General features: G+C 40.9%; 1 protein-coding gene across 2 annotated transcripts in view; it reads left to right on the top strand.

Annotated features, from left to right (window-relative positions):
- The first annotated feature begins 1,745 nt into the window (after positions 1-1,745).
- The window catches only part of RPRD1A (regulation of nuclear pre-mRNA domain containing 1A), a 43,529-nt gene continuing 31,525 nt past the window's right edge, over positions 1,746-13,749 (top strand). Inside the window, exons 1-6 of one of the 2 annotated variants that reach the window (XM_056483686.1) lie at positions 1,746-2,071; positions 11,276-11,405; positions 12,096-12,202; positions 12,285-12,379; positions 13,313-13,439; positions 13,538-13,713. In XM_056483686.1, coding sequence (XP_056339661.1) covers positions 1,921-2,071; positions 11,276-11,405; positions 12,096-12,202; positions 12,285-12,379; positions 13,313-13,439; positions 13,538-13,713 — 786 coding nt within the window. In that variant the 5' untranslated portion in view covers positions 1,746-1,920. The remainder of the gene's footprint in view (positions 2,072-11,275; positions 11,406-12,095; positions 12,203-12,284; positions 12,380-13,312; positions 13,440-13,537; positions 13,714-13,749) is intronic. The other variant, XM_056483687.1, reaches the window with a different exon arrangement.

The following is a 13,749-nucleotide window of genomic DNA, read 5'->3' as shown; positions in this document are numbered from 1 at the left end:
TGTAGGAGCCAAGGAGGATAGCTATCTGAAATTGCCAGTTTGTAATGTTTAAAGTAAGAAATGATGTCAAGTGTTTTTAAGAAGGACAGCAGGGAAGTCTAGAAAAGCTCACATCAAGATTAGGAATGCTACTCATGTTAAGTACCACAGAGTACCTTCCCTTTTCAGGAAATCCTTGAAAAATGTCTGAAGATGATACAATAGAAAATCTAGGAGAACATCAAGGTGAGCAGACAATAATTTTTATTCACTATTTCCAAATTAGCAGAAGTAGCAAGAATGCAATAAAGCTTTAAGGGAACAGGTTTGAAACAACAAAGAAGAAGCATTTTTGCACATAATCTTGTCAGTGAATCTTGAAGTGGAATTCTGTCACGACTCTGTTAATGCCAGAAATCAAAAATAAAAGAGACAGCTTTTAGACCTACCTGCAAATATGAAATACCATACACCCAGTGTCCCAGTAAGTGCCTGGGCAGCAATAATCCCAAGTATCAGCACTGGAGAGCAGCTCTGCTGGGAAGGAGCTGGGAGTCTCAGTGAGTGACAGGTTGATCATAAACCAGCACCAGGGGGCCAGTGGGATCCTGGGGTGCTTTGGGCAGAGTGTGGCCAGCAGGTGGAGGGAGGTGATCCTGCCCCTCTGCTCAGCCCTAGTGAGGCCACATCTGGAATGCTGTGCCCAGTTCTGGACTCCTCAGTGCAAGGAAGATGAGGAGGTAATGAGAGGGTCCACTGGAGGCCACAAAGATTATTTGGGGTCTGGAGCATCTTTCTTACAAGGAGAGACTGAGAGAGCTGAGGATATTTAGTCTGGACAAGAGAAGACAGAGAGGGAATCTCATCAATGCATACAAATATCTCAAATGCAGGTTCCAAGAGGATGGTGTCAAACTCTTTTCGGTGGCACTTAATTACAGGACAAGTAGCAATGACCATAAACTAAAACGCAGGATATTCCACCCCAACCTGAGGAAGAACTGCTTTACGTTGAGGGTGGCAGAGCACTGAAAAGGCTGTCCTGGGAGATGGTAGAGTCTCCCTTTCTGGAGACATTCCAAACCCATCTGGACACATTCCTGTCTAACTTGTTCCTGGTGACCCTGCCTCGGCAGAGGGGCTGGACTGGATGGTCTCCAGAGGTCCCTTCCAACCATAACGATTCTGTGATTTTTAACCTGCTGGCTGACAGAAACCGGGGCTGCCTTGTGAGGGAGGCTCTTCCTTGCATTTGTGTTTTTACGTTATTTCCCAGGGCACGATGCTGATGGACTAATCCCATCCCCGAGGGACTCCATCTTTGAGGGATCCCATCCCCGAGGGACTCCATCCTTGAGGGATCCCATTCCAGAGGGGTCCCATTCCCGAGGAACCCATCCTTGAGGGATCCCATTCCCGAGGGACCCCATCCTTGAGGGATCCCATCCCCAAGGGACTCCATCCTTGAGGGATCCCATTCCAGAGGGATCCCATTCCCGAGGGACTCCATCCTTGAGGGATCCCATTCCCGAGAGACCCCATCCTTGAGGGATCCCATTCCCGAGGGACCCCATCTTTGAGGGGTCCCATTCCCGAGGGACCCCATCCTCGAGGGATCCCATTCCCGAGGGACCCCATCCTCGAGGGATCCTATTCCCGCGGGACTCCATCCTTGAGGGATCCCATTCCCGAGGGGTCCCGCCCCAGCGCCCGCCCCGCGGCTCGCGCTCGGCGGAAGTGAGGGCGGGGGGGGAGGGGGCGGGGCGCGCGGCTCCCCACGGGCCTCGGCCGCCGCCATTTTGTTGGCGCCGGGCGCTGCCGCCGGGCCGGGAAGGGCTGGGAATCGCTCCTCGGCTCCTCCCTCGTCGGGGCCGAGAGGCGGGGACTGAGCGCGGCCCGGCCGGGACGGGACGGAGCGGCGGGGCCCAACGCGGCGCAGCGATGTCGGCATTCTCGGAGGCGGCGCTGGAGCGGAAGCTGTCGGAGCTGAGCAACTCGCAGCAGAGCGTGCAGACCCTCAGCCTGTGGCTCATCCACCACCGCAAGCACTCGGCGCTCATCGTCAGCGTGTGGGAGCGGGAGCTGCGCAAAGGTGAGCCCGCCGGAGCGCCCCGGGGCGGGGGGACGGGGAGGAGAAGGCGGCGGCCCCCGCTCCGGCTGCCCGGGGGAGGGAGGGAGGCGGCGGGGCTCGGCCTGCGGAGCCCGGGGAGCAGAGAGGGAGCGTAGGCCTGAGCGCCCGGGGACAGCGGAGCTGTTGGGGCCAGCGTTAAACGTCGGCTCTCCGTGGCTCGGTCACCGCGGGCTGGCAGGTGCTTCTTCTCCCTCTTTTTTTCTTCCACTCCGCTCGCTCCTCTCTTTTCCTTCCCATTCTCCCTTCTCTGCACTATGAGATGCCTCTGAAGAGGCTGCCCCTTGTGTTTTTATCTCCCTTTTTTAAGAAGAAAGGGAAGTGGGAAACCGGAAGGAATTCGGCGAGCCAGGGCTTTAGGGCTTTTTGTTGTTGGTGTTCATTATAGCTCTCTCAAGACGGAGCCTTTTTAGGTATTATTTTTCATCGTCTGTAGTTATGATTAGCTGTAATACTATTTAAATTCCTTGTTCACTCAGGTTTTCTTGCCAGAAACTGTTCTTGAAGGGCAGATGAGGATGGGAATACACTGAGGGAAGAGCAGTGTAATGTGTCCAGAGTGGTTTTTACTTCCGGGTTTTGCCAGATGGTTAATACGAATGTTAACATAACAAAACCGTGAGTTTGTTCAGCTAGATTCAGCGTGCAGACTTAAATGCTAATGTGGCTTTCCGTTTAACAGGAACGAACTTGCAGCTGTAGGTAGTGGTCCAGGGAGTGAAAGGGAGAAATGGCATACGAAGGTTTATTTGACTTGACTGGATAATTGGTTCATTTAAGAAAAAGAAAACTCACTTGCTAGAACTCTGCTTTGGTCTACGAAATGATGCTGTTTTCCAGCAGCTTCCTTTGGAACCTCACTAATATGTAGATCTTTAATGGGAAAAATAGAAGACTCAGTCTTTCAGACTGAGAGGAAAAACAGCACTATGCCATTACAGGACTTGGGAAAGAGGAAGGAGCCACTGAGTTTCGTGTCATATGACTACTATGGTTATGTTTAAAATACTCTTTTTCAGGGATTTTTTATCTTTTGAACTTTGAGGTATGATTTTAATTCTATTTTGTATTGACTGATGAAAGACTGACTTGGTGGCATATTCCATTTTAGGAAGTAAACACATTTTCACTCTGTGTTAGTTGCAGGCTTGCTTTTTTTGTTCCAGGAGCAAATTAATGGATCTCCCACCTGTATCTCAAACATTTCACATTTCTAGGCCTTCTAATCAAACATTCAACATCAAACAATCAGCACAAATGCTAGGGGTTTTGAATGATACCAAGCAGGTATCATAAACTAATTGAAATAGACACAGTGTTTTGGTTGTTCATCTTAATTAATATGCACAATACTAGTTCATAGTAATCTGTGATATTAATGGTCATTCCTAACTTTAATTTTCCTGTTATGCTGATTGACTAACTGGAAAAATGAAATCTTTGAAACCTGGGCTACGTGTCCGAAAGTGGCATTGAGAGGCAAGGATAACAACCTTCTTTTGAGCTTTTGGTGAGAATAGCTGCCATAATTGGATTTGTTTTGTTTGTTGTCCTGCTTTTGCTGCTTCAAAGTAAGATTTTGCTGTGACTTCTCTTCAAATACCAACCCATGTGAAACTCTGCCCATGCTAGGAGTATATTAGTTGCTTTCAAGGTCTTGACCCTTCTGTGCTTTTAGACCCATGTGAAGTGTTTAATACTGGAAAATAGGAAGCTTCATTTAAAGCTTCCATAGTTAATATACACAGGATGTATTTTAATTTTCTATCTCTTGTAATATCCGAGCTTCATAGATGTTAGCTTGCATTTACCTGATGCTAATTTCTGGCTATTGCTGCACAGGTCTGTAAGATGGTGCCTAATCCCCAGAGGTGGAAGCAGTGATCTAAGCAGACAGCATGGGAAAGATTAGAGGAAAACAACTGCTCTGTGCTGGAGCGAGTGCCTAAAGCACCACACAGTAGGATATTGGCAACGAGGCCAAAACTAGAGTAAATTTAAGGCTCCTGATTTGCCTGTCATCCAAGCCATAGAAACAGGATATCTCTCCTACCTGAGAGGAAAATTACCTCTATTTGGGGAATAGGGATATCAGAATTATTATATTGTCAGCTGCCACTGCTAGTCATAGTGTTCTGGAACTGAAAATTGAACCTTCCCTTTCTAGAATTTATTTCCTTTCATTGTAACCCCTTTTTTATTGTTGTCCCAGTCTCCAGACCTTCCTTCCAGGCTACTGCCTTTCAGAAACATTGTATAACTAGTTAGGTTAAACACAGTACAATGATACTATATTTTTCCTGGGTGCTTTCAATTTTGGTAAAAGATCATTTGCGTCAGATAAGCTTGAATGAGTCTTTCTGAACATGTCTCTAGCTATTCATAAAGCTCTTTCTTTCCTAAATGATTGGTTCTGATTCTTTTATTTTTGAATCTGCATATAATTTACACAGCATAAAATGTTAGTGCCTTTCTGTTTATTTGAACTAGTTGGCAGTGATCAGGTCCCATATTCTGGTATCCCTACACATCATCAGTTCAGTACACCTTCATGCACAGGTTTTCTTGAAGAGTTTGTGCTGAGGAAAATGGTCCTGCTTCAGCTAGATTTCAGAGGTGTGAAATGTAACTCTCAAAGTTACATAGTTAATTACTCAGTAGTCATAAGCTTATTCAGTATTTAAGTAGTTAAGTAGTGCTAATTAATTTACTTGTGATAACCTCAGTTATATTAAAAAGGCAACTGATGGGCCCATTTAAACCTATGTGATTTTGTGTATCCATAAAGGGAATGACTTACAGGATTTCTTTTTAAACTGAGTAGTGGTATAATAGGTAAAAATTTGTTGTGTAAGCCTGAAGTCACCTAATGGCTACTGTGAAACCACTTAGGAAGGAATTTGAATAGACTCTTCTGAGATGGAGTCTGTTGGGAATGATTTTTTGTTATTTGCAAGTCAGGTATGTTCTCCTGCATACATCTTCTTGCTCTCTGGTTTCAGAATGCTCTGCAGCTGTAGAGGTTTGCTACTTGTTTGTTCATTTTTGTAAATGAAAAATTTCAGTTCTGTGAGTCAAGGCATCTGCCTTCAAGGATGAACGGTAACTTCAGCATTGAGCTTGTTCAGAAAGCTCAATGTTCAATTTGCTGTACTTGGTTAAAATGTGTTCTTTTTAAAAGGAGAAAAAACCAAAATTGCGGAAAGTTTGTCATAAGGAGCTTGTTATTTTGATTTCAGTTAGTTGTCCATAATAATATTTTTTTGTCATCTCATTTTCTGTTAGCTTTTCCAGGTCCAGCTCTGTCACTTGTGAAGCATTTATTTCTTAGTGATATTTTAGTAAGCACAGAATATTCTGAGTTGGAAGGGACTCATCAGGATCATCATGTCCAAGTCTTGCCTCTGCACAGGACACTGTTGTGTTGTATCTTTAAACCTAATTTCAGATTCAAGTATCTGTCTCTTCAGAGCCCAACATGGCATCTCAGTGATAAGTCAATAAGAGAAACTGATGGTGATAATTCCCCATCCTCCTTAATCACTTGACCTCTTGTTCAGGCTGTCATCTGTCATTCCACCTGTGTCACAGCAATCATTGTCTTCTCTGCGCAGCTTATCTAGGTCAGTAGAGCTGCTGTATATTGCCTTTTCAACAGCCACAGTTGTGTAGGTACATCTGGGCTGCTACAGGGAGATGTATTATTAGTGCTTGACTCTGCCAGTTCACCTGTTGTTCCAGTTTATTATGCTTTTTTTTGTTTTGTTTTTTTTGGTGTTGAAGTCATTCAGTGGTATAAGAAGCTACTTTTTTGCTTATTTATGGTTTGTCTACAGCTTCTGCTGCTGGGACATATGCTGATGGTTGAGTCCTCATTCAGTATAGCTGTTGGCATTGATGCAATATGTTTTTCTGAAGCTACTGGCTGTTGTGGCAGCTGCTGAAATTTGGAAGATAGAGGATTTTAGTAATTAAATTGAGAAGGCCTAGCAACACTTAAAGCAGATTTGAAAGTTGTACTACATCTAAATTACTCTAATACATAGCTGCTTTGGAGCACAACTATAGCCAAAAGTAGTTGCAATATACTATCTTTGCAGATGGGAAGTGGATCACAGGAAACAAGTTCTTGATTTAAAGCTATTATTTTCTGTACCATATAGTGTAGTTTTATCTGTGAATCTTTCTTTTCTGGTGGTTGTAAGATTATTTTACTTAGTGGTGGTATAGTGTCATTGGCCAATGTGAGAGAATAAATAATTTTGGTTTCTTTTATTTAAGAGAAGCAAAACAATGGGTTTTAGACTTCACTGGTTATGCCCACGTGAATCTTTTCATCCACGCCAAAAGGTTTGGAGAACAGCGAAGAAGCAAACTTTGAGTGAATGGATGTTGTTGAATCTAGTTAGGGAAACTTACTTGCTGTCTAGGATTTACAAAATTATCTGCAGCTAGGAGAAACAGAGCGGCAATATAAGAGCCTTTCATTCAAAACAGTTACATTTGGGTTGTGTAGTCCAAACGTGTCACCTGCATCTGCCTGTCTTTCACTGTTCTGTTCTTAATACTTAAGTGTAGGGTCTTTTTCCTATCCTGAAACTGTTGTTGCTGACGATTCATACCCATCTTGGCATTTAACCTGCGAGGTGAGGCACTGAAAGAAGTTGGTTTGTTTCATATGTTCAAGTAATTCAGGATGCACTTAGTGCAGCGGGAAGCTTCTGCAGAGTAATTGTGTTGGAATGGTTTCCTTGGTCTGTGACCAGCTTTCTGGCATTCCCGTGGTAATTTGATGCTGATGGCCTTATTCCCAGCAGTCGCTGTGTGCTGTGTTTCCTTTGTTACTAGTCTCCAAACTCAGTCAAAATACTTGGACCCTCAAACTGTGAACACATTCAGTGCGCAATGCCATTTCCCTCTTTCAAAAGAAAACACAACAATTATCAAACCTTGGTAAAACTCACCAGGTGACTGTGCAAGGTTGAACACTTAGTTTAACCTTTTCTTAGTAGAAGGTTAATGAATTTTAAGGTTAAGTACTTGTTGTACAGCATGCCTTCTATGGATTATGTTATCTTTGAAGTGTCTTTTCTGGTGGCAGCCTCTCAAGTGGCTTTTTGGAGTCATATTACCAAGGATGCTCTGCTTAATCAGCTTGCATAAAAACCCAGGTTAGCTCTCTGCAGCGTGACGGATCCATGATCTTGCACTCAAGTTTCAGTGCTGCTTGACTTAACAATGTTTGGTCTTGTAATAAAAAGCTTGTCAGTTATTTACAGAGATGCCATGAGCTCCTCTTGCAAAGGTGTGAAGACAGTATCCTAGAGATTTTGGGAGAAGTGGTGGCAGTCATAAACTCTCCTGCGTGTGTATAGATGAAAGTAATTCAAAAACAATATAACCAAGTCCATACTAGAGAGAACTTAAGTATGCTAGTGAAAAGTTTAGGGCTGATAGCTGTTGTGGAATTTTAACATAATTACACTTGTTGTCTTAAACCCTTCTGTTAGGTGGTATTTTCTTTCAAGGTTACTTAACACAGCAGAGCTGGCCTGTGGAAGGTCACAGCCTGATGTAGTATTTTCAGATGGCTCAGTCAGACTGTACACTTGTAGTGGGATATAAGTGAAATCTCTTACGCTTGTGTGTTTTTCTGTAGTTTCTTGCAGTGTTTCTAAGGCAGCAAATATCTCTTGGCTCAGTGTAAAACAGCATGAAACTAATGGGCATGTTTCTAGCAATCTTCATGGGAGCTCAATTTCAAATGCAGGAGGTAAACCTGGACAAGATAAATACAGGTGGTTATGCTGACTTTGATTGCCAGGGCTAACCTCGGTGAAAATGACTGGTTTATTGCATTTGAGTGTAAGATACTGGTTTCTTCTTCCACCACTTAAGTGGCGGCTTTTTAAGAGTTGTCTAAGTCTTATGGATTAAAGCATATAATGTCAGGATATCGGTGCTGTTAGGGAACCATGCATACTCAGGAAGGGCTATCAAGAATGTGTTCCTGAGAAGGATGGATTGCCAAAAACTAAGACTTGATCATGTTACATCCACTGCAGATATCTCAGTAGGCTAATTGTTGGTGAAATAATATTATCTCAAGAATAATCTTTGGCATTTAAACATGTCAAATACATTTTTGGAACAGTCATTGTTTCATTTGCAAGGTGACAATCTCACATAGTCTCACTGTAGATGCTTTAAGAGTAATATGGCTCTGACACCAACCAGCACTGTTGGCACATTAAAATGCTTCAGGAGTCCAGTGCCTTAGGGAGCTGCTTTGGTGGCTAAATGGTGAATTTAGCTGCAGTAAGCAGAGGAGTTGCATGAACACTGCACAGAGCTTCTGAAAAGATTACTCGATCCAACACAGATGATTTCTTGGCAATTTTGTGCTTGCAGACGGTGCTGTTGGTGTACTAGAGATGCTGTGGGTTGGCTACTTCTAACGCTGCACATTTTGGCAGTGTGTGCCTTTCTGGTCCTTCTTCAACCTTGGTTCTTACAGGTTTTTTCCCTTCGTTTTCTTCTGACAGTAAGAATGCTTTTGCTATTAGCCTTGCATATGTTGAAGACCTTCAAAAATTGTCTTTTTAATCCATTTTGATTTTCTGAGGTTTATCAATGCCCAGGGCTGAAAAGTTACTGTCACTGCTACTGAAGAGAGATGCCTTAAACATAGGTTTTTCTCCAGAGCAGCTCTATTTGGTCCTGAATTTAATTTGTGTTTCAGACATCACTAGGTAATATATAGTCATGCTAACAATAGAATGTTTTCAGCTCAGGTGTCAGCCTCAGTTGCCAGAGGTTACATTGCACTTCAGTGTAAGGCAGAGTGCCAGTAGGACCAGTACCTAAGTCTTGATGATTGGTGAAGGGAAAAGGAGCACTTCTCAAGACTAGGCATAATTTTTAGCTTTGAAATTTTGTGCAGCACATTCTTACAGGAAGAAGAATTAAATTTTGCTTCACAATTTTCCTTGTGAATAGTAAGGGTAGAATGTCAGTTGAATTTTCAGTCAAAGGCACAGATAGCTTAATGGTGGGTTTAGGATTTTTGTTCATTCTGCACAGATTTGTTTATGTTGAATTGTAGTAGGGAGCTGAAAAGGTAATACTCAGGGAAATAAGCCTGAAAGTGACTTTCTGGGGTTTGATGCTTTGACCAAATATGATACATCAACCTTTTACTGTAGTAAATAGATAAAGTCTAGGCTTTGTCAGTATTACCTGACTTCACATCACCGTGTATCCATCTCATGTCTCTGCCAGCCCAATTGTTTTGGCTGTTTATTGGAAAGATAGAAGTTGAGGTCTCTCACAAATGGGCTACATCACTAAGGATTAAAACATGAAGGTCTTTTTTCTGGCGAAATGGATGGACAAGGGCCTATCCTGTGTGTAGTTCCAGAGGCTGTAGGATGGGGAACAGCCTGCTTCATAAGATTTTGAGTACTAATTTTGGGCTTATTTAAGGTCTGAGACAGGGGGCAGGGCCATCTTTGGTAAAAATTAGTTGCATTTTGATTATGCCTGTGAGATGACGTATGGTTTCTGACATTCTCTCTTTGAATAATTCAAAATTTGCTAGGTGTCAGAACTCTGATTTACATGAAACATAGGTAGATGTGTTGTTTTCATCAGTCAGGTTTTAATATAGATACTGAGCAGCACAAATTTATAAAACCTACATTATAGATTAGCCAGATTTTGACTGAAATAGATTAATTCCTGGGAGCAGACTCTTAATAGAGTCCACTTTGTATCCAGCACTTCCAAGCTAAGTTTTTCCTTGTTCACTACTCTTTAGTTTGCCTTGATTGTAAGAGAAATACATTTTTGCATTTAACAGAGGATTTTTTCCCCAGTCAATTCAGAACTCCTTACTTATTAGATATGTCTGTTCAAGAGACTGGAAAAAATTCAGTACTTCGAGGAGAAATCCTTTGAAGGAGTCTTTCTGTAGTGCAAAATTTATTCTCAAATCATTTCCCTAGAGTGAAAGCATAGTAACATTGAATTTTCTCATTATATGTGAGGGTGGTAGTTCTGCATTTTATAGAGGATGGAGTGGAAAGTAACAAAAACAAATTTTATTTAAATGTGCAAATCATAAAAAATCCTGAATTGTCGTTACCACAGTGCTGCTTTCCTTGAGAGAGCAGAAAAAACTTGTCTTTCAAGACAAACCTCTTTTTAAAATCAGTGTGTACATATTGAGATTCTGTGGTGGTAATGGTATTCTGGTGTTAACCAAGGGTAAAAATGTTACAATAAGAGTTTCAGCTCCAAGAAACTTGTAGACTAATGAAGATTAGATGAAGTGTAAATGCAAATACCCAAGTAGGAGCATTTAGAAAACATGGAATATATTTTGAGAAGCAACTCATAAATTGGAAGCTTGTAGTCTACATTAAGAGTGGTAGGATAAGACGTTTGAGATGCTTGGAGAAAAGATACACGACAGGAGCTTGAAAATGATTTTTGGAAACGTTTTTGTGCTGTTACAGCTGCTGGCACATGAGTGTTTGAACAATTTGGAGGTGAGATAGGGGAGTATCACAGTGATACAGGGACACTAACTAGGAATTGACTGTTCAGTTTGCTTAAACTTGAGAATGAGGTGTGGTTATGTAAGACTGAGTGAAATTCAGACTTAAAAGGAGGAGATTCTTCACATGAATGATTATGGATCTGTGAAGTGCCTCATCAGAAGACTTCATAGTGTAAGAAATTCAAGCAGGCTTAAAAGAAAGCTGAAGTACTTGGAACAAAGCCACAAAGGCCACCAAACAAGAATCAAAAAAGGCTCCGGAAAACACCTGAAACTAGTTTGGGGATGAAGAACACTTTGGAATATCCGGGGATTTTTTTTTATGTTAGTTTTTTGAGATAGCACTAAATGGAAATTGTGTCATACTATGAATGAAGAAGAACTTGAACAAAGAGCAGAAGGGAGAAAAAACCCAATGGGTGACTAAAGTCTTTTCACATGAAAATACTGAAAATGTGAAATGGTGTAAGCAGTAATGAAAATGGGAAAAACACACTTCATTTCAGGGTGTGGAGGGGTGAGTGTTTGTATTCAGTATGAACCTGGATATGTAGGTATTAGTTAAAGGAAATAAAATTTCTAATTTTTATTTTTCTTTTTATTAGCAAAACCAAATAGGAAGCTGACATTCTTGTACTTGGCCAATGATGTCATACAGAACAGCAAAAGGAAAGGACCAGAATTTACAAAAGACTTTGCTCCAGTGATTGTGGAGGCTTTTAAGCATGTTTCAAGGTACAGTAAACTTGTATGTGCAGAGTCCTTCATACTGCATTTGAGGGGCATTCAGAGACGTCATCAGTTGATGTCTTCTGGCCCAGCTAGTCTTCATGTGCTGTTTCTGTACTCGAAATCTTGTTAGTTTAATTTATTCAGTATTCTTTTGATCTTGGATAGTCTTATTACTGTTGGATGAAGTTTGATAGTAAATTCATCAGCATTCAGTCCCTTTTTGCCTAGGAAGGCTGTTAGCTATTCCTGAAACTACGACCTGCTTACTGTCTCTGTTTGTGCGCTACAACAGTTTGACAATTTTCATTACCGGGTGTTGCATGATTTGTTTTTCCCCAGCAGCCTCTAATCTCATTGCATGAGGAAGCTAGAATCTTGAAGAGGATTATTTTCACAATGGTACATAGCTGTGAAGTAACAAAAACCTATTTGTAGTGTTTGCAGATTTATGGGTTAAAAAAAACCACCAAAAAACAGAGTTGGATGCTGGCCCTATTTTTTTTATCTGCTTGCTAGGACACCTTGAACTGCTCTTTGCTTTCTTTAAAATGTTAATTTGTTGTTTTCTGAGATTATTTGACTTCTGATGCTTGGATATTGCTAAGATCTGTGAAGGTCTTTTTGTGAAAAATAATTATACAGCAGTGCTGTACTTCTACCTAGTGCTGATACTTGCTTTTTTCGTTGTAACAGTGAGTCTGATGAGAGTTGTAAGAAACACCTTGGCCGAGTGCTGTCTATTTGGGAAGAAAGGTCTGTTTATGAAAATGATGTATTAGAACAACTTAGGCAAGCTTTGTGTAAGTATTTTGTGAGTGTATGAAGGTTCAGTCTCCTGTTTGAAATAGTATTTCCCTGACTGCTGTGTTTCTTCTCATTTAGACGGAGACAGAAAGGTGAGGAAGCGCACATATGAACAGATCAAAGTTGATGAAAATAACTGTTCACCTCGAAGTTCTCCCACTGATCCTCCTCAGGTAAAAATATGTTTATAAAATTCTCTGTTTACATATAGTTTCATATAGAATTTTTCAGTTATCTTCTTTTTTTTTTTTTTTTTTTTTTTTTTTTTTTTTTTTTTTTTTTGAATGGTTTCTCTTTTGTAGGGAGGTACTGTTTTTGGGCAAGGGTGGCTACAAGAAACTTTTCATAGTTTTTCAGCAGGGTATGCTGTAACTTTATGTATTTGACACTAAACTAAAACTCTGTGTCCAGCTTTGTTCTTGTCAGGATTTCAGCAGTATTTTCTACAATGTATTGAGTTCTCATTCAGTTTCCATGGTAGTAATGAATAACACATGTCAAGGATTTGAGCAAGAATATTAAGAATTATCAATAAAATATGTCCCAAAGTTTCAGTCATGATGGCTGTGAAAAATTCTTGCCTACCTTGCACTGTTACACCTTTTCTAATTATTGTGGGATTTTGTTGCCTTATTGTCCTATCTCAAAAGGATTTTTGTTGTAGCAAAGAACGACTGTCCTCAAGTCATCACAGTTTAGTATGTTTCTCTGTAGCAGATATCTGGGCTTCTGTGTACATCAGCCCTACTTCCAGAAGTGCACTGGTAGTCTTTTGCAATAGTGAAGCAAAACAACGAGAAAAGTAATTTTAAAAAATGTACAATAAAATGAAAGGTACTGTAAAATGATCACTACTGTCAAGAAGAAAATATTTATAAATATTCCTGTACCAAGAATTTAAAAAGCTCTTGTAGAAAGGTAACTTTTAAAACTAGAAATACAATATTATACTGAGAATTAAAGGTTTGGTTTTGATTTGTTTTGACTCTAAAGGTGATGCTGTTAAAATCACCCTCAAATCAATCAGCTAAAAACTTGTTGTAAAATACTTTTGTTCTAGGATCTGTTTATTTAAACTAGTTCTCAATCTTGCATGCTTTTTTCAGACCACAGATCTCATTAGAGCATTACAAGAACTAGAAAACGCTGCCTCTGGGGATGCAGCAGTTCACCAGAGAATAGCTTCCTTGCCTCTAGAGGTCCAGGATGTGTCCTTGTTAGACAGAATAACAGGTGAGGGTTGGGAGCCTGGTAACTGAAATGCTCTTCTAAGAATGTAATGGTACATGATGAAATCATGCTTTACTTGTTTTTCTCTGCTTGCTTTATAGATAAGGAGTCTGGAGAGCAACTTTCCAAAATGGTAGATGATGCATGTATGCTGCTGGCGGATTACAATGGCAGGTTGGCAGCTGAAATAGATGATAGAAAACAGCTAACTCGAATGTTATCAGACTTTCTCCGATGTCAAAAAGAGTTCCTTGCAGAGAAAGAACATAAGCTGGAAGTGCGTAATGTTTTATTTTAGTCCCTTCTTCACTAA

The sequence above is a fragment of the Oenanthe melanoleuca genome, chromosome 2, assembly GCF_029582105.1.
Source record: "Oenanthe melanoleuca isolate GR-GAL-2019-014 chromosome 2, OMel1.0, whole genome shotgun sequence".
In the NCBI taxonomy this organism is placed as follows: Eukaryota; Metazoa; Chordata; class Aves; order Passeriformes; family Muscicapidae; genus Oenanthe; species Oenanthe melanoleuca.
This window is presented reverse-complemented; position numbering and strand designations above follow the sequence as displayed.